This window comes from Bos grunniens, chromosome 12 (assembly GCF_055505025.1).
Source record: "Bos grunniens cultivar Pamir isolate PY7600 chromosome 12, Bosgru_T2T1.0, whole genome shotgun sequence".
Taxonomy (NCBI): Eukaryota; Metazoa; Chordata; class Mammalia; order Artiodactyla; family Bovidae; genus Bos; species Bos grunniens.
Genome location: NC_141176.1, coordinates 93,250,389 through 93,268,669, shown reverse-complemented (window position 1 = coordinate 93,268,669; position 18,281 = coordinate 93,250,389). Strand labels below are relative to the sequence as shown.

At 61.1% G+C, this 18,281-nt stretch overlaps 1 protein-coding gene and 1 long non-coding RNA gene across 5 annotated transcripts in view; both read left to right on the top strand.

The window, feature by feature from the left end:
- The window catches only part of RASA3 (RAS p21 protein activator 3), an 82,555-nt gene that overhangs the window by 58,019 nt on the left and 6,255 nt on the right, over window positions 1-18,281 (top strand). For all 4 annotated transcript variants that reach the window (XM_086328733.1, XM_086328734.1, XM_086328732.1 and 1 more), the window contains 17 exons: window positions 1,317-1,397; window positions 1,843-1,915; window positions 2,946-3,022; window positions 4,301-4,405; window positions 5,259-5,415; window positions 7,077-7,225; window positions 7,765-7,879; window positions 8,320-8,394; window positions 8,761-8,884; window positions 9,208-9,314; window positions 10,200-10,277; window positions 11,585-11,662; window positions 12,048-12,121; window positions 12,887-12,993; window positions 13,335-13,417; window positions 16,802-17,010; window positions 17,137-17,240. In XM_086328733.1, coding sequence (XP_086184859.1) covers window positions 1,317-1,397; window positions 1,843-1,915; window positions 2,946-3,022; window positions 4,301-4,405; window positions 5,259-5,415; window positions 7,077-7,225; window positions 7,765-7,879; window positions 8,320-8,394; window positions 8,761-8,884; window positions 9,208-9,314; window positions 10,200-10,277; window positions 11,585-11,662; window positions 12,048-12,121; window positions 12,887-12,993; window positions 13,335-13,417; window positions 16,802-17,010; window positions 17,137-17,240 — 1,796 coding nt within the window. The remainder of the gene's footprint in view (window positions 1-1,316; window positions 1,398-1,842; window positions 1,916-2,945; window positions 3,023-4,300; window positions 4,406-5,258; window positions 5,416-7,076; window positions 7,226-7,764; window positions 7,880-8,319; window positions 8,395-8,760; window positions 8,885-9,207; window positions 9,315-10,199; window positions 10,278-11,584; window positions 11,663-12,047; window positions 12,122-12,886; window positions 12,994-13,334; window positions 13,418-16,801; window positions 17,011-17,136; window positions 17,241-18,281) is intronic.
- LOC147362125 (uncharacterized) lies at window positions 13,948-14,261 on the top strand. Its single transcript, XR_015137779.1, has 2 exons — window positions 13,948-14,054; window positions 14,097-14,261. It is a non-coding gene; the product is annotated as an uncharacterized LOC147362125 (long non-coding RNA).

Here is an 18,281-nt window from a genome sequence, read left to right as displayed (position 1 = left end):
GGCGTCTTCTGTGGGGCAGCGCACTTGGTGGCACTCCCTGGACCTGCACGAATGGACGGGGTGGAGCCCCTCAGGACCAGGTGGGCAAGAAGGCTGAGGGCAAAGGGGCTGCAGAGCTGGGGGTCATTAGAGTCTCCCCCAGCCCAGTGGAGAGCACACTCTCACTCGAACACTCAGCAGACCAAACTGTCCCCAGATGAGGCCACCAGCACCTCCCGGACAGAGCTGCAGAGCAGTCTCTTCAAACGAGACCACAGCCTCTGATGGCAGAGGGGCCCAGAACCCGGGCACCAAAAATGTGAGGCTCACAGCATCCAGCCAGGAGTTCAAGCAGGAACAAGGCCTGTCCAGCAACAGACCAGGGCGACAGGTGATGGACAAGGGCAGTCCAAGAGCTGGTGGACCACGGTCCAGACCCAAAGGGAGCCAGGAGCCAGAGCAGTTGATGGAGCAAAGCCTGAGATGGGATTTCCCTGCCCGAGGAGCACGTTGGAGGCAGCACACAGGCCAGGGCTGGGAGCCCCTGCCGTGCTGGGCCCTCAGGCCCCCAAGAGCAGAGACCGAGTCCTGCTTCCTGCCTGACAGGGCTGCGTAGACCTCTCTCGAGCTCCTGGGGTCGGAAGGCAGGAGATTCGCCTTGGAAACTCTGCACTGCGGACAGAGAACGTCACCTGCCGTATCATAAACAGAGGGCTTTGCACCTCCAAGCCAGCAGCCACTGCAGCCGCCCCCAGCAGAGCCTCCCCACAAGGGTCTCAGGGTGGACAGTCCAGGACTCTGGCCTCAGAGAGCGGAGATGCCCATCAGAGGAATGATCTCAGTGAGCCCAGACTCCCGCGCGTATCTTCCTGTGTGTGGAAAAGCACTAAACTCCTTAACCCGGGGTGTCTGGGTTTAGTTAACAGTGGCCTTTCGATGTTCCGACCACCTGGCCTTGGTCACAGGCGCTCCTGTGTACCCTGGCGCCTCTCACCTGTTCAGAGCCGTCTGAGACACTGCATCCTGGGCTAGGTCCTCAGAAAGCCCACCACGTAAACACGACCCTCAACTCCTATGCTGTGCTTTGTTTCCAGCCAACACTGGAAGTGTGTCTGTCCTCCCCTGGTGCACACACGCTTCCTCTTGCCCCCAGGTGCTTGCTGCCCGCTGACCAGCTGTCCATCTCTGTTTACTAGACGGGAGCCTGGGGCGTGCTTTGCAGGGACTTGTGGCTCTTGGCCTGAGCTGTTGAGACGACTGCTCTGCCAGACCTCAGGGCGGCTGTGAGATGGCCCCTGGGCCTCAGATGCCCTCCTGACCTCCACTTCTCTCCTCAGCATCCTCGAGTGCCAGGGCCTCCCCATCGTGAACGGGCAGTGTGACCCCTATGCCACCGTGACCCTGGCGGGACCATGCAGGCAAGTACAGCCTCAGCTGCAGGGTGGGCGAGGTCGCTGAGGTGGGGCTTCCCTCCTGAAAGCGGGTGGGCCAGGCAGGCTGTGAAGGCCTCACTTCCTTCTGTTTCCTTCATGGCCTGAAGTCTGTAAGAAGAAAGCCTTCCTGTTCTTCATGTGGGTGTTTCTGGCTCAGTAAAGGGTCCCGATTTGCATACCATCTGGTGCTGGAGACACAGCCGCTGGTGGTTGAGGCCGGGTGGTCTGTGCCCTGGAGGGCCGGCCAGGTGGTCTGTGCCCTGGAGGGCTGGGTGATCTGTGCCCCGGAGGGCCAGGTGGTCTGTGCCCTGGAGGCTGGCCGGGTGGTCTGTGCCCTAGAAGGCTGGGTGGTCTGTGCCCTGGAGGGCCGGGTGGCCCAGCCTTGGTGGAATCACAGTGTTTTCCATCCGATCCTTCCCCTCGAATGCAGGTCAGAAGCGAAGAAGACGAAGGTGAAGAAGAAGACCAACAACCCCCAGTTTGATGAAGTGTTTTATTTTGAGGTCGGTGTTTCAGTGGCACAAACACAATCGATACCCACACCCCGGGGTCTTTGGCAAAAGGGCCCTTGGTCACTGCCGCGGAGAGTTTTGGGGTGCTGTCCCTCACCTGGAGTCCCTCCCACTCTGCAGTGTGAACCCCCAGGACCTCCTTCCTTCCCTGGGCGGAAAGGCTGTGTGCTGCTTCCAGTTTGACCCAGTTTTGTGTTGAATGCTGGCAAATCAATACTTTCCAAATTACCAAGACCTTGGGGTTTTTTGGCTGGCTTGATTTTTTTTTTTTTTGCTCCACCCAGTCTCCCCTGAGCAGCAGAGAGAGGCTTGTTTCACCACAAGTAGTGAGGGTTTTGGGGGTGGAAGTAGTGCATTCAAACAAGAGCCCCTTAGAACCAGAACCACCAGTTGGCTGGTGGGTGAGGGCCAGGCTGGCACAGAACTGCCAACCACTGGCTCAGAGGTGCCAGCCCCAGTAATGCTCGAGAGGCCATTGTCCCCCTACAAAGGCCACCATAGGTGAGCATGAGGGTCTCGCTCCCATCTCCATGGTTCACTGCCCAGCGCGGGGAGGGCGGAGCAGCCGTGCCCTTATGTGGCGACCACGGCATTGGGGCTCCCAGAGCAGAATGGGTGCACCACCCTCCAAGAGGCAGTGGGCAGGGTTTCTGGAGTGGGGCTGGTAAGGGTGTACATGGAGCACTGGAGCTGTAGGAAACGAAATGCTAGGGTGGAAAGGTGTAAGGGGACTTTGCAAATGAACTTGGAGGGATGGGTCAGGATGTGCGGGGGTCACTGGCCTCTTCCACCTGGGCCCTCAAAAGGATGGGCAACGGTGGCCTCATTGGGCGGCTGTGGAGGCCTGGAGGCACAGCCTGAGAGCCTGGGTGAAGAAACTGTGCCGTCCTGGGATGTGCTTGTTGTAGCCAGGAGGAAAAGGAGGCCAGCTCTCCCTCATGGGGTGCATCTGCAGGCTGTGCAGGAGTGAGCCAGGAGCCAGGGGCAGCGGAGGCCTGACGCTCGCTCTCCGTGCCCGCAGGTGACCAGGCCCTGCAGCTACAGCCGCAAGTCCCACTTCGACTTCGAGGACGAGGATGTGGACAAACTGGAAATCCGGTGCGTGAGGGCATTTGGGGTCAAGATTCCCAGGCAGTACGCTTGGGCTCCTGCCGCCTGCTGGGCCCTTGTGCTGTGTTTGGAAACTGGGCGACACCCATGAAGCTTATGCTGAACGGTGTTGGATCGCGACCTCCAAAGATTCAGCTTCAGGACCCGGGACCAGGCTTGATCACTCAGAGCTCTGTGTGGCACGAGTTCTACTACAGTGAAAAAGGAGAGAGAAAGCTTCTGACACAGACATCAGAAGGGGGATGGGGAGTACCCCCTCGCTAGTCTGATCAAAGCTTTAAGTACTTTAGCCAGACCCACTCCCACAGCGTACTCTTAAGATAGCAAGGTTAGTCAGAAGGTTCCTGTTAGAAGGAAGAAACATGTCCTTGAGCAAGGTATCGTTGTTATATAATCATTAGTACAGAGCTTAAGGAAAAACATACCTTTGAGCAAGATGAATTGTTCTGTATGGTTGTGTAAAAAGTTAGTCTTAAAGATTGTTGTCATAACAACTCAGAGTTTAAGAAAAAATGTCTTACGTGACTAAGACAAAGCAATGTAGAAAAAAATGTCTGTCCCTTTCTCCTCCTCGAGGGCCCCGGACTCCTTGCCAACCTACCTAAGATGTAACTGTCTCATCTACAGACAGGAACCTCAGTTTTCTGGATCATTTTAGCACGAGGATGCTGGGAGGTGGCTGGAGGACACATGGTCTGTGTCTACTTTGCAGTGTCTTCCTGGGTGCAGTGCAAAGGTTCCAAGCCCCTCTCTGTGTGAGGCCTGGCCTGGCACACAGTTCCACTGCTTCAGGGCCCCGCAGTGGGGCCTCTAGCGCAAGGTCCGGCATCCCTCTGGGCCTCGCCAGCCCTCTTGCCTCTGTGGCTGCAGCTCCACCCCCTGTGTCTGGGGACAGATCATAAGCCTGAGTCTGGGGTGGCCACAGTGGGTCTGACCACCATGCTCATGAGAACCATAGGGCTTCTCTAGATTTGACACCGTTTAAGTTTGCTTTCCTGTGGGTCAGGACTTCCCTTGAAGCCTGAGGTTCTGACACTCAGTTGGGGGCAGTCTGGGTTCTGTCCTGCAAGCCCAGCCTCCACATAGCAACAAGCCATGGGCTGGGGCTTTGGGCGAGCCACTCCCCCTCCAAGGGCCTGAGCGCTTGGATCTCAGGCTTCAGCTGTGCTCAGAGTGGCCTGTGGGCCTGTCCTGCCCCAGCTCTGGGCTTCAGGGCTCCCATTGCCTGGCCTCCTGGTAAGAGGCCCCATGCCTTCTGCCTTCCAGGGTGGACCTGTGGAACGCCAGCAACCTGAAGTTCGGGGACGAGTTCCTGGGGGAGCTGAGGGTCCCGCTGAAGGTGCTGCGGCAGTCCAGCCCCCACGAAGCCTGGTGAGGCCCCCACGGCCCAGCAGCCCTGACAGTGGCTTCACCGCCCTGTCCCACCACTGGGGTGGGGGCAGGCGCAGATCACTCGCCTCACACCTCACCCCAGAGCCCACTCACCTGTGAGCATGTGGGCAGACGGTGCTGTGCCCAGGGAGCGTCCGTCCCAGGAAACTGGAATTCCTGTTTCGGTTCCCAGGCGGCCCTGCTTGACCAATAGCCTGGCCTTGGGATGGGGCTGGACGGGAGGCCTGCTGGTGGTCAGTGGCTCAGCTGCTTCATACCTCAGGCTGCCTGGCATGGGCGCTCAGGGCAGCTGGGTGCTGCAAGGCCACGGATAGGCTGGGAGGACAAGGGTATCCGTCAGGAGCACCGCTGGGTGCCCCTGTGCCTGGGGCCACCCAGCCCATAGTACAAGCCCTCCCTCCCCACTAACGTCCATTCCTGAGGGTCTCTCCACCCGGGGCTGCTCAGTGATGGCCATTTTCCAGGGTCAGTCTCCAGGGTAAATGGTTTTATTGCAGTCTCCTGCACTGCTCACGGCCCTGCCTGTTCCTCCCACTCCCACACCCTCTTCTGAGTCTGTGGCTCTGTGATCAGCCCAAAGTGAGCGACCATGGGGGCTTGTCCCCCATGCAGACTCTGGGGGCATCAGGTGGGGGACTCTCCAGGTGCAGGGACTCTGTGGGAGGGGTCGGGGGCAGCCACTGAAGGGTGGGGATGCGGAGGGGGTGTCCTGCAGAGTGTCCACAAGACCCCTCGCCTCAGACGCTGACCCAACCCGTGTCAGGAGGACCGCTGTGGCAGGGTCCCTGGGGAGCGGCGGCCTCATGCCGCCTGTCCGTGGGTCCCGCACCAGGTACTTCCTTCAGCCTCGGGACAACGGCAGCAAGAGCTTAAAGCCAGGGGATCTGGGCTCCCTGCGCTTGAATGTGGTCTACACGGAAGACCATGTTTTCTCCTCCGACTACTACAGCCCCCTGAGGGACCTGCTGCTGAAGTCAGCGGATGTGGAGGTACCTGCATGGCCCCCCCATGGCCCTGCCCGCCTCCACCCGGCACCTGGCAGCCTCCCCCCACCCCCGCCCCTCAGCCTGGACCTCCCAGCCTGCCTAGTGCTCAGGACCGTCTGTGTCTCCCTTTACTGGGGGTGGGGACCCCACAGCCCACAGGAGAGCCATGGGAGCCCCATAGCCCACACAGGAGCCATGGGAACCCCACATCCCCCATGGGAGCCCCAGGAATCGTACACCCCACACAAGAGCCACAGGAACCCCCACACCACCACAGGAGAGCCATGGGAACCCCCACACCCCCACACGAGAGCCTTGGGAACCCCACACCCCCACATGTGAGCCACGGGAACCCCACACCCCCACATGTGAGCCATGGGAACCCCACACCCCCACATGTGAGCCACGGGAAACCCCATACCTCACACAAGAGCCATGGGAACCCCACACCCCCACAGGAGAGCCACGGGACCCCCACACCCCAACATGTGAGCCATGGGAACCCCACACCCCCACATGTGAGCCACGGGAAACCCCACACCTCACACAAGAGCCACGGGAACCCCACACCCCCACAGGAGAGCCACGGGACCCCCACACCCCAACATGTGAGCCATGGGAACCCCACACCCCCACATGTGAGCCACGGGAAACCCCACACCTCACACAAGAGCCACGGGAACCCCACACCCCCACAGGAGAGCCACGGGACCCCCACACCCCAACATGTGAGCCATGGGAACCCCACACCCCCACATGTGAGCCACGGGAAACCCCACACCTCACACAAGAGCCACGGGAACCCCACACCCCCACAGGAGAGCCACGGGACCCCCACACCCCAACATGTGAGCCATGGGAACCCCACACCCCCACATGTGAGCCACGGGAAACCCCACACCTCACACAAGAGCCATGGGAACCCCACACCCCCACAGGAGAGCCACGGGAACTGCCACACCTATATGAGAGCCACGGGAACCCCACAACCCCACACGAGAGCCACAGGAACCCCCACTCCCCACACAAAAGCCACGGGGACCCCCACACCCCCACACGAGAGCCACGGGGACCCCCACCCTCCACACGAGAGCCACGGGGACCCCCACCCTCCACACGAGAGCCATGGGGACCCCCACCCTCCACACGAGAGCCACGGGAACCCCACGCCCCCACACGAGAGCCACGGGAACTGCCACACCTACATGAGAGCCACGGGAACCCCACATCCCCCATGGGAGCCACAGGAATCATACACCCCACACGAGAGCCACAGGAACCCCCACTCCCCACACAAAAGCCACGGGGACCCCCACACCCCCACACGAGAGCCACAGGGACCCCCACCCTCCACACGAGAGCCATGGGAACCCCATGCCCCCACACGAGAGCCACGGGAACCCCACAACCCCACACGAGAGCCACAGGAACCCCCACCCCCACACAAAAGCCACGGGGACCCCCACACGAGAGCCACGGGGACCCCCACCCTCCACACAAGAGCCACGGGAACCCATCAGGCCCGAGACTTGCGGTTTCTCTGACTGTGACCCCAGAGTCGCGGGCGGGTTCTCTGCACAGCGGCTGGTGCTGCGTGTGGGTGGTGGGTGTGGCTCCTGGAGTGGGCTGGCAGGCAAGGGCTCACTTCCCGCACCCTGCCCCAGCCTGTCTCCGCATCGGCGGCCCACATCCTGGGCGAGGTCTGCAGGGAGAAGCAGGAGGCGGCCATCCCGCTGGTGCGGCTCTTCCTGCATTACGGCCGGGTGGTGCCCTTCATCAGCGCCATCGCCAGCGCCGAGGTCCGCAGGACCCAGTGAGTGCCAGCTGGGCCTGAGACCCTCTGGGGTCCTGGGGCAGGGCGGGGGCCCAGGGAGCTGGAGGGAGCCACGCGGACTTCACCAACACTCTGGCTCTTTCACAACTGTGCCTTTCGTCCTGGGAACGAGGTGTGGGGGGGGCAGGCGAGCGGGGAGCTGGGTGCCTGGGGGAAGCTCAGTTCCAAGGTCGGGGCTGCGGGGTCAGCAAGAAGCCTGCGTCAGGGGCCGGGTCCCTGCTCCCCAGGGCCTGCCACTGTTCTGGGAGGTGGGCTCTGCTGGGACCAACAGCTCAGAAAGATCCATACGTGTCTGTGGAGATGTGGCGAAGACACCCTTTGCCCCTGGGGCTGTCATGAGTCCCTGAAGACCAGATGTGGCTCTTGAAGTGCAGGGCCCTGGGGGCCCCGTGGTGGCCATAGTGGTGGGGGGTTAGTTATGCAGCAGGCAGGCCTGGACCTCTGGGTGCTGCAAGGCATTCGTTGGTCAGGGCAGCCCCCCACTCCCTGGACACCTCCCTATCCATGCTGTTTTCTAGGGACCCCAATACGATCTTCCGAGGGAACTCGCTGACATCCAAGTGCATCGATGAGACGATGAAGCTGGCAGGCATGCAGTACCTACACGTCACCCTGAAACCCACCATAGAGGAGGTGAGGGCCCGCAGGAGGGGAGGCTGGGTGCCCCCGGAACCCAGAGCTGTCGCCGCCACACCAGCCTACCAGCCTCCCGAGGGTGCCTCCAAGCATCCCAGAGTCTCCCTCATTTTTCAAATTAAAAAAATACTTCAGAAAGTCCATTGTTCTGCTCATACAGGAGGACCCAGGGAGGACACCTCCCTCCCCGGTCCTGGAGGCCATTCCTCTGGGTCCCCTTTCTGGGAAGGGCATTTCCTCAGCACAGTTTAACAAGAAACGGGTCCTTTGCTTTGAGAGGATGGAGGCTAGATTCCGGTTTGCTCTGTGAACCGAGCCCTGAGGGCACCCTGAGGCGTGAGCCGGGCCCTGAGGGCGCCGTGAGGAGCTCATAGGATCTCCGCCCACCTGGGCCCCAGTTCAGTTCACATGTGGCTTGTCCTGAACGCTCTTTGTAGATTTGCCAGAGTCATAAGTCCTGTGAAATTGACCCCGTGAGGCTGAAGGACGGCGAGAGCCTAGAGAGCAACATGGTGAGACCCACGCGCCCTGCCACGCGCTCGGGACGGGCGGGGCTGTGGGAGCCACCCAGCACCAGCCGCCACACCCTGCTCCAGGCCCGGCCCGCGGATCACACTGTCTGTGCCTCTAAAGAGCCCAGAGGGGTCCTGGCCTTCGGAGGTCACATCCCGTGGTGCGGTCTATGGGCCCTTGGTCAGCAGGGGCAGGGCCACAATGCGCCCCTCCGCCCTCCCTGGTTGGATGCAGGGTCTGGACTCCACAGCACGCTGGCCCTGACCCGTGGTGGGAAGCCTGTTGCCCGAGGGCCCTGGGTGAGTGGCCGGCTCCGCAGCCCCGGGAGGGCTGGGTGCAGCCGGCACTGCCCTCTGCCTTTGCAGGAGAACCTGCGGCAGTTTGTGGACCGCGTGTTCAGCGTCATCACCAAATCGGGGGTGAGCTGCCCCACCGTCATGTGTGACATCTTTTTCTCCCTGCGGGAGGCAGCCGCCAAGCGCTTCCAGGGTGAGTGCTCGTGGGCCCCTTGTGGAGAGGCCTCCAGGCCGCAGAGGACTCTCAGGTCCCATCAGGGTTAGGGCTCCAGCCGTTGCTGCTGGGAGGGGTCAGCCACCAGCGTGGAGGGCTCCCTGTCTGCACCCCCCAGCTCGCACCTCCCCCATCTACACTCCCCTGTCTACACCCGCCCCTGGGGGAGCCAGGCCCCAGCGCTGCCTGGGGAATCACAGCTCGCAGCTGAGCTTTGTCCCAGTGGCTCCCGTTTTCTTCCCTGGCCCGGTTTCTCCCTATGGCTCCAGAAGCCCAGACGAGTCTGTCTGTCTCCACCACAGATGACCTGGACGTGCGGTACACAGCTGTGAGCAGCTTCATTTTCCTGCGGTTCTTCGCTCCAGCCATCCTGTCCCCCAACCTCTTCCAGCTCACGCCCCACCACACGGTGAGTGAGCCTCAAACACAGCACAGAGCACTAGTCAGCCAGACCTGGCCAGCCACCCTGACCCGCCCAGCCCTCCTGACCGTCCCGCCCTCCTAACCACCCCCAGCCGCCCTGACCCTCGCAGCCGCCCTGACCCGCCCAGCCCTCCTGACCCGTCCTGCTGCCCTGACCCGTCCCGCCCCCTGGACCAGGAAGGGTTAGGGAAGGTGCTGCTAGCCGAGTAGGGGAAGGTGCAGAGACAGCTCCACGTGATGACTGGATTATGGATAAGCCACAGGCCCTCAAGTCCTTATCTCGGGGAGGTGCTGAGACATTCTGATCTAAGTCATGTCATTAAAACCATTGGATGGTGTGACCAGGGCTTCAGCTGAGGGCTTACTCCACCCCGCCCTCCATGGGAAGACAGAGTGTTCCTGACCTTGGGTATATTCAGTCATCATTCAGGCCAGGTAGTCAGCATGGACTTTTGAACTCCCTCCATGACCATGAGCGAGGCCCACGCCCTCATGGACAAAGTGCCAGGCGGCCCCCGCGCTTGGTGGAAAGCCCAGGGTGATGGCCCATTCCTGGGTTTGAGTCCAGCCTGTGAGCCGTGTTGGGGGCGAGGGGCCCCTGGGCAGGGTCCTGGGAGACATGGCCAGAGATCCCCTTGGCTGGCAGCACTGGGTGTGGGTGGCCCGAGGGCCCGCCTCTTTAGCAGTTCCCAGACTGGACAGGCCGAGGGTCTCCAGGGACCTGTGAATCCAGCACTTCTGGGCTTAGCTGCTCCCTCACGGATGACACTCGTGACAGCACAGCTTTTAGGGGTGTCCTTCCTTTTGTTGGTGGCAGTGCTGGGCTCAGTCACAACTTGTCTGAGAGACTGTCACCTCCCGTCTCTGGCAGGACCCACAGACGTCGAGGACGCTGACACTTGTTTCGAAGGCCATTCAGACTCTGGGCAGCCTGTCCAAGTCCAAGTCTGTGAGTCACTGGCTTTAATTCCCTTTCCAACACGAAGGAGGACGTGGAGTAATAGGGTGAGGAGGGTCGCAGCCTGGCCTCCCCAAAGGAGGACGTGGAGTAATAGGGTGAGGAGGGTCGCAGCCTGGCCTCCCCACGCGAGGCTGTAAGAGCGCCTTTGGGAGGAGCAGGGTAACAGCAGGTGGCAGTGGCATCACCTGAAGGTGTGACGTCCCCCGTGGGCAGTGATGTCACGTCACCGTATACAGTGGCCGTCCTGTTGGGCTGTGACGTCACCTGTGCGTGCTGACTGTCCCCTGTAAGTGGCTGGCACTTCCACTGCTGTATGTGGATCCGTAGACGTGTGCCCTTGGCACAGACACTGCCCAGCCCCACTGCACAGCTGGGCGTTCTCAGCCTGAGCGTTTTAAGGAAGTTGGGGTGCCGCCCAGTGACCAAAGCCTTGTCCACACACAGCTAGAGGCAGCCGCTCCTTCCCCAGGCCCGCGCTCATCCATCTTCCCTTCACCGGGCTCCCTCGAGACTGGCGTGTGGGGCCGGGAAGTCTGTACGTGAGGGCAGCTGTGCGGGGGCCAGTGGCACGGCCTCTCCTCGGAGGCGGGCCCGTCGGGCTCTGCTGGGAAAGGGTTGAGCCGCGACTCACAGGGCCCCCGCCCCTGCCCTTCTCCTGAGTTCACGGCCCCGTGTGCCCCCCGCCCCCGGCCCTGCAGACAGCAGCCCCTGCTCTCCTATGTTCACGGCCCTGCATGCCCCCAGCCTCCGGCCCTGCACACAGCAGCCCCTGCAGGCCAGTCAGCTTTCTCGGAACGTAAGTGACATACACAGAAGCAGGCCAAAGCCCCACACTCTGTCCGTCCATCAGCCCAGCATCTGTCAGCCAAAGCAATGAGCAGGCCCCTGCCGGGCTGAGGTCCACACAGACCCCCTTGTAATAAAATGACTCATGTGGACAGAGGCCCCCAGGTTCCTCCTGCCGTTGACCTGACTTCTGAAAGTGAGAACCTCCCCATCCCAGCAACGCATCTGGGAGCCACATGCCCGTGAAGGGTGTTGAGTCATGCGTAACAGGTCTCACCCAGGACCAGGACCCTGTGTAGTTGGCATTTGAAGCATAGCTTGAGTGGAGCCCCTCCTGTGGTGTGCGGCGGGCCTCAGCAGCAGGGGTGCCTGCACTTCACGCTGCTGGGAGGAGATGCCAGCCCCCTGTGGTCAGCTCCGAGCTGAGGCTCGTCACGTCCACGCTCCAGGCCTTTCAGGTTTGGGCCAAGCGACCTCAGGCTTCGTTTAAGTGACCTTTTCTGTCTTAGGCCAGTTTTAAGGAGTCCTACATGGCTGCATTCTACGAATTCTTCAATGAACAGAAGTACGCTGATGCGGTGAAAAACGTAAGTCTCAGCATCAATTACCCAGACTCACAGAGGCCGAGGTGGGTCACTCGTGGGAGGCCGAGCTGAGCAGGGAGGCCCTGCGGGGGCCAAACCCAGAGGTGGGAGGGAGCCGGAGCGGCTTCGAGCTCGGGGAGAGGGGAGGGTGAACCTCCCCAAGTCACCTGGGGCCTGGCAGCTCTCAGGAGCAGCAGCGGCTCTGGGTGCGGGAGACCTTCCCAGGAGGGGTGGGCTCGGCGGGGTGCCCGGCCTCTGTGGTTCCCTGAGGGGCTCTACCTGCACCCGCGCTCAGACCCACCTCTTCTCTGGCTGCAGGAGGAGACACAGGGTGCCTGGGCAGTTCTCACAGTTTCCCCTTAACTGTCTGCTTTCTGTCCCACTTCAGTTCCTGGATTTGATCTCATCCTCCGGGAGGAGAGACCCCAAGAGCGTGCAGCAGCCCATCCTGCTTAAGGAAGGGTGAGGTGGCGGGAGGGAGGCTCAGGGGCAGGGGGCCTGCCCGCAGGGCCAGGGGCGTCCAGAGCTGCCTGGGGCCTTGGTCTGTGGCTCTGAGACACATCAGGGCTGCTCCCCTGTGCTTGTTGTCCGCTGAGGCTGCGAGGGGAGGAATGCCCGTCTGTGGGCAGGGAGTGGGAGGAGACTGAATGGCCCCCGAGTAGTCAGAGGCTTCTGCCCGGTGGCTCCCTCACCAGAGTCTGAGGGCCCCCTGCCCTCCATCAGCCCCCCAGGCAGCAGAGTCTGAGGGCCCCTTGCCCTCCATCAGCCCCCCAGGCAGAAGCGTCCCCCGCCGGGGCTCAGAGCACAGGACGCAGCCCAGAGCAGCTGGCTTTCTGCTGTCTCTGCCTCCAGAACACGCTTGCGGGGCTGGGACCTACTGCCACACTGGCTCTGGGGGCACCTTTAGTCCACGTTTTCAGGGCAGGAGGCGGGGCTCCTTGTTGGAGCTCTGGTAGACCAGAGTTGTCAGCAACTCGCAACCTGAGGTTGATAGTCGACACCAGCACAGGGGCTAAACTTTTCAAAAGTAGAGGCCTTCATCTTCTGATTCTTAAATCCTGTCCCTTGGAAATAAGATACTGAAACCCCATAGTCTGCATCAAATGTCACAGGAGTGGAATTGGTGAGCTGTTCTGATTTTGTGACTTTGGCCTGCGGGGGCAGGCAGGCAGGTGCCTTGGCCCAGCCCTCAGCCGCTCACCCACCAGACTGTCCTGTTCACGACAGGTTCATGATTAAGAGGGCACAAGGGAGAAAACGATTTGGGATGAAGAATTTTAAGAAAAGATGGTTCCGCCTGACAAACCATGAATTTACCTACCAGAAAAGCAAAGGTAACAAGAAAAGGTCACTTTTTACTTGTTTTCACATATTTTATTCCAAGGGACCAGAGCCTCATCTTGGGCCCCGTGGGGTCCAGGTTGCTTTTGGGGTGAGCACTTCCTTACACGGAAGGCGGGGGCTCCAAGAGGGTGGCCTGGGTGGCGTGGGGAGCGGTTGGCCCTCCATGGCTGAGTGTGGGGGGTCAAGGTCTCGGGACGGACACTCTTGTCCCATGTGGGTGGCGTGGTCTGGATGGTGGGCATCTCCAGGGGACTCGAGGCCTGTGGGAGCCTGCGGGGAGACCTGCAGGGAGACCAGCCCCTCCTGGCACTCACGGCGTGCTCTGCCGCAGGGGACCCACCTCTCTACAGTATTCCCATCGAGAACATCCTGGCCGTGGAGCCGCTGGAGGAGGAGTCCTTCAAGATGAAGAACGTGAGTCCCAGCCCCTACCCCCCAGCCCCCCCGACCCCCTGCCCCTCCCTGGTCCTGGTCTGTTCCTGGACCCGTGAAGCAGAGAGCCTACCCTGCCTGTCGGATCGGCCAGGATCCATGGGGTTTCTCTCAAAGTCAGCTTTGGGTGGAGGCTGTGGGGCCCCCCATCCTGATGGACCTCCCCCAGGTCCGCCTCTGCTGGCCATCTGGACACTGGCAAACAGCTTGGGGACCCCTGCTTTGCCTTTATTCCCCCAACACCGTGGGGACCATGGGGGTGGGGGATAGTGCCTGAGTTCTGCCTGGTGAGCACCTCCACACGCCGGGGAGGAGGAAACACGTGCCCATCCCCGCCGCATGGTCACCGCGTCCCTCCTGTTCCCCTTCGAGGCTCCGAGGGGGCACAGGGTCCACACTGGGTTCCAGGACGACCCGCTGTCTGAGGGGCCGGCCTCCGGGGGGCAGGTCCCTGCAGCCTCGTGAGGGCACCGTGGGGTCCTGGCCCTGCGTCCCATCTCCCTCAGCTGTCTTCCCAGAGCCTGATCCAAGGGCTTTTCTGGGTTGTCTGTATTCCTCAGAAAATCTGCGTCCTTAGCTCCTGTTTATCCTGTCTGCTGCCGTTCTCTGCTCTGATTAGGTCCTGTTTATCCTGTCTGCTGCCGTTCTCTGCTCTGATTAGGTCCTGTTTATCCTGTCTGCTGCCGTTCTCTGCTCTAATTCTCCTCCTAATTTTTTAAATATTTTTTCTATTTTTTCAGTTTCATTAGATGCATTTTGCGTAAGTCGTGTGCAGTCTTTTTTGAAGGCAGACGGGATGTAAATACTAATAGATAAAACTTGAACTCCTACACACGGTTCGCTGATCTTCCTAAGAGACCCTGAGTGTGACCGGGAGGGTGGCGGACAGTGTGGGCCCTGCCATCCAGCCGTCAGAGGGCAAAGGCCCCTCAGGAGTGTGGGCATCTGCTCGGCGGCCCCAGCCTGAGCCTCTCTTCTCTGAGGCTTGTCTCCGTGTCCCGAAGGCTAGGTGAATGGAGAGACGGCCCCACTGGGGTCTCCTTGAGGAAGGTGGTGGCCAGGACACCCCTTCATCAGGTAGATGGAGCAGGCAGGGACCACCTGGCCGGGCGGTCAGCTCCTGCGCCCTCCTCTGCAGACGATGGTCATCCTCAGGGTGGTCACAGGCCAAGCAAATGCCAGGTGCAGCAAGGGGCTCCGTGTAGTCGGTTCCCCCTTATGTGTTGAGTCGTCATGGTTTATGGTTCGGGGGACGGTCTGGTTGAGCAGGACCCTGAGGAGACCTGAGCGAGGATGGTCATCTGGAGCTCTTTGCACAAAGGACACTCCCGTGAGGAGGGGTTTTGTTTCAGTGTTCAGACAAGTTGCCTCCCGTGCCCTTAGGGGCACTGCTGGGGCCTCGGTGGGCTCAGTGGGGTGCCCTCTAGGCTTTAGGCGTCTGCATCCTCCGAGGTCACTGAGCGCCCTCGTGTCTCGAGACCACTCCCCCATGACCATCCCGAGGAGGAGGGCCTGGAGCTGGCCGGGAGCTCACCCCCTCACATGGGGGCGGCACTGGCCTGGGCCGACCGTGGGGCCCCAGACCCGCCTCCCCTTCTTCACGCCGCTGCCCCAAGCTGCTGCCGCAAGCCCCTCCAGGCTGAGCTTCTGGTGTCTGCCAGTCCCTCTCCCGGCTCGCAGGCCTCAGCCAAGTCTGGTCTGCCCACCCACATCCGTGGGCCCCCGGCGCTGGGCCCCTGCAGGAGGTCTGGTTTGCATAGCTGCATCCAGCCGCACAGGGTGGGTCTGCCTGGCCTCTGTCTGGTCTGAGGCCGACCCCGCGGCTGCAGAGGGTTAGTTGCTGGCTAGATGATGGTCAGAGGCAGCTGCCCTCGTCCTGCGCTGGCTCCTCACCTTGGCTTCCTGCCCCGCCCCCAGGGCGATCTGAGGTGATTTCTTGGGCTGGGACGTGGCCTCGTGGCAGGTGTTCGTGGGCCTGAGGGATGTCAGCGCCCGTGTCCTGCCGTGTGTGTCTGCACAGCATCGCGGCCCCTCCCAGGCCGGTGACAGGTCCCCCCAGGGTGGGGCTGGGGACAGCCTGCTCCCAACGTCCAGGGAGGGACGCTGTGTGGAGCCGTGCCCTGAAGCAACCGGAACCGCTCATTCCGTCAGGTGTAGAGTGATTCCTTAATGATAATAATTAGAAGAACTATTATGAGAAGTATTAGAGGAAATTCCTAACTTCAGAGTTAGCCCACGGGAACCACCTCTGTGGAGGCAGCAGGAGGAAAGGACTCTGAGTGCCTTCCTCCAGGGTGTTGCCTCCGTCGGGGATGGAGCTGTACGTAGATTGTGCAGTCTGCGGCCTGTGCAATGGTGCTTGTGTGGGTAGGGCCGGCCAGAGGAGCCTTGGCTATTCACTCAGGAACCCGAAGTCCAACTCCTCTGGGGATCCTTCAGATCCTGTTCTCTTTCCTCACTGGGCACACCTCCCCACCTTGCAAAGGCCACCTTGGACTTTGACATTCTAACTCTTGGCCCCTGTGCCCTCTGACAAGTCCAGCCTCCCAGGGTCAAGCCTGCCGACCTCCCTGCCCTTCTGTGGGCGGCATGGCTGTGTCGGCCGGGAGGTGCCAGCCCTTGCTGCCCCAGGGCCTTTGCCCCTGCTGCTCACTGTCCCCGCTCAGCTCAGGTAACTCCAGGCGAGCCATCCGATCGCAGCTGGAGGACCGTTTACCTAGAGGTTCTCTCCTGACTCTCGCTAGGCCTCCTCCTTCACACAGCCCAAGTGCTCTGAGTTCACTCTTGTCTTTCTGGCTGTCTAGACGCTCACAAGAGCAGAAACTCTGTTTGGGCCACTGAGTCCCCAGAACTTTGGACAATGCCTTGGGCTTAGTATTGTTTGTTGAGTGAATAATAAACAGGAAAGGCAGTGGACGTTCTGAGAAGCCTCAGGGGGGACATAACATCTGCCTGGAGGGCGGAGGAGGGGCCACTGGAGTGGCAGGCTGGGAGGGGCACCTCCCACATGGACAACAGCACGTGCGCCGGTCCCGAAGCCGGTCTGGGGTCGCAGATGGGAGGATGGACAGGTCTGCTGGGGCATATCTTGCACAAAACCTGTCTCACTCAAGGAAGGAGGCCCAGGGAAGCCGGCACTCTTGTGTAACGGCCACATCCACTTCGGCCGTCCCGGGGGCAGGCCAGCAGTGCACCTGGGGCCCAGGAAAGGCAGCGCCTGGCCCGGCTGAGCAGGGCTGAGCCAGCCAAGCCTCGCCGCTCACCTCGCTCCCACACGTCCTGGGCAGGTTGGCACGGCCGGCCGCGGCCCTCACGGTGCAGGCGGGGGCTCTGCCGTGCGCTCCCCTGAGCCCTCCCCGCTCTCAGATGTTCCAGGTCATCCAGCCCGAGCGGGCGCTGTACATCCAGGCCAACAACTGCGTGGAGGCCAAGGCCTGGATCGACATCCTTACCAAGGTGAGCCAGTGCAACCAGAAGCGGCTGGCCGTCTACCACCCGTCCGCCTACCTGAACGGCCACTGGTTGTGCTGCAGGGCCTCCTCGGACACGGCCGCGGGCTGCTCCCCCTGCACCGGGTAGGTCGTGGCCGCTGGTGCCCCGGCCCCGCAGGGGTCAGTGGGGGGCCGGGGCCTCCATCTTTAGGGGCCGCTAAATGACCAGCATCACAGTTGACCCTGCTCCTCTCCACCGGCTCTCGGCAGCGGCCTCCCAGCAAACATCCAGCTGGACATCGACGGGGACCGTGAGACCGAGCGCATCTACTCCCTCTTCAGCTCATACATGAGCAAACTCGAGAAGATGCAAGGTGAGGCAGGGCTGGGGGAGCCAGCGTCGCAGGCTTCTGCAAGCTGGGTGGTGTTCTGGGGGAGTTACTTTAGTAACAGTTTCTGTGGATAATTTTAGGATGGCGTTTAGCCTGCAGCCTCTGAACTGCCAAATTCTTGAGAAGAGCCTGTCTTAGTAGCTCCCACGCCCCCAGAGGGCTTCATTCTTCCGTGTTTCCCAGAGAGACGTGAGCATGTGTGTGGACTCGTGTGAGTGTGTGTGCATGAGTGTGGACCTGTGTGTGAGCATGTGTACGTGTGTGTGGACCCATGTGAGTTTGTGTGCATGAGTGTGGAACCTTGTGTGTGTGCGTGTGTGAGTGTGGACCTGTGTGAGTGTATGTGTGCATGAGTGTGGACACTTGTGAGTGAATGTGTACATGTGTGTGGACCCGTGTGAGTGTGTGAGCATGAGTGTGGACCCATGTGTGAGCATGTGGGCATGAGTGTGTACCTGTATATATGTGTGTGTGTGTGTATGTGGACCTTGTATGTTGTGTGTGTGAGTGTGGACCCTTGTGTGAGCATATGTGAATGACTGTGGACTGGTATATGTGTGTGCATGAGTGTGGAACCTTGTGTGTGTGAGTGTACATGAGTGTGGACCCATGTGAGTGTATGTGCATGTCTGTGGACCCATGTTTGAGCTTATGTACATGAGTGTGGACCCATGTGAGTGTGTGTGCATGCGTGTGGACCCGTGTGTGAGCATGTGTACCTGCCCAGCAGCTCCAGGCGTGTCGATGCATCTTCGTCTTTCTGGGTATTCATTGCTCTTCTTGCCCTACTGAACTAAGCAGTGTAGGTGGGACAAGTCAGGAGGCCCGGGGGCTTGGTTGGGCTGCATCACGGGAGATCCTCAAGCCGTGCCCTGGGGCCGGCACTCTCAGAGCTGGGGTCAGACAGTCTGCGGTAGGCCCTGAAGTCCCCGGAAGGAACCTGGAAACAAGGCTGTCAGACTCTTCCTTCTCATCCCCTCGTCCGGCCCGGAAGTGTCCGTGTGGCCCGAGGCCTGGAGGGCG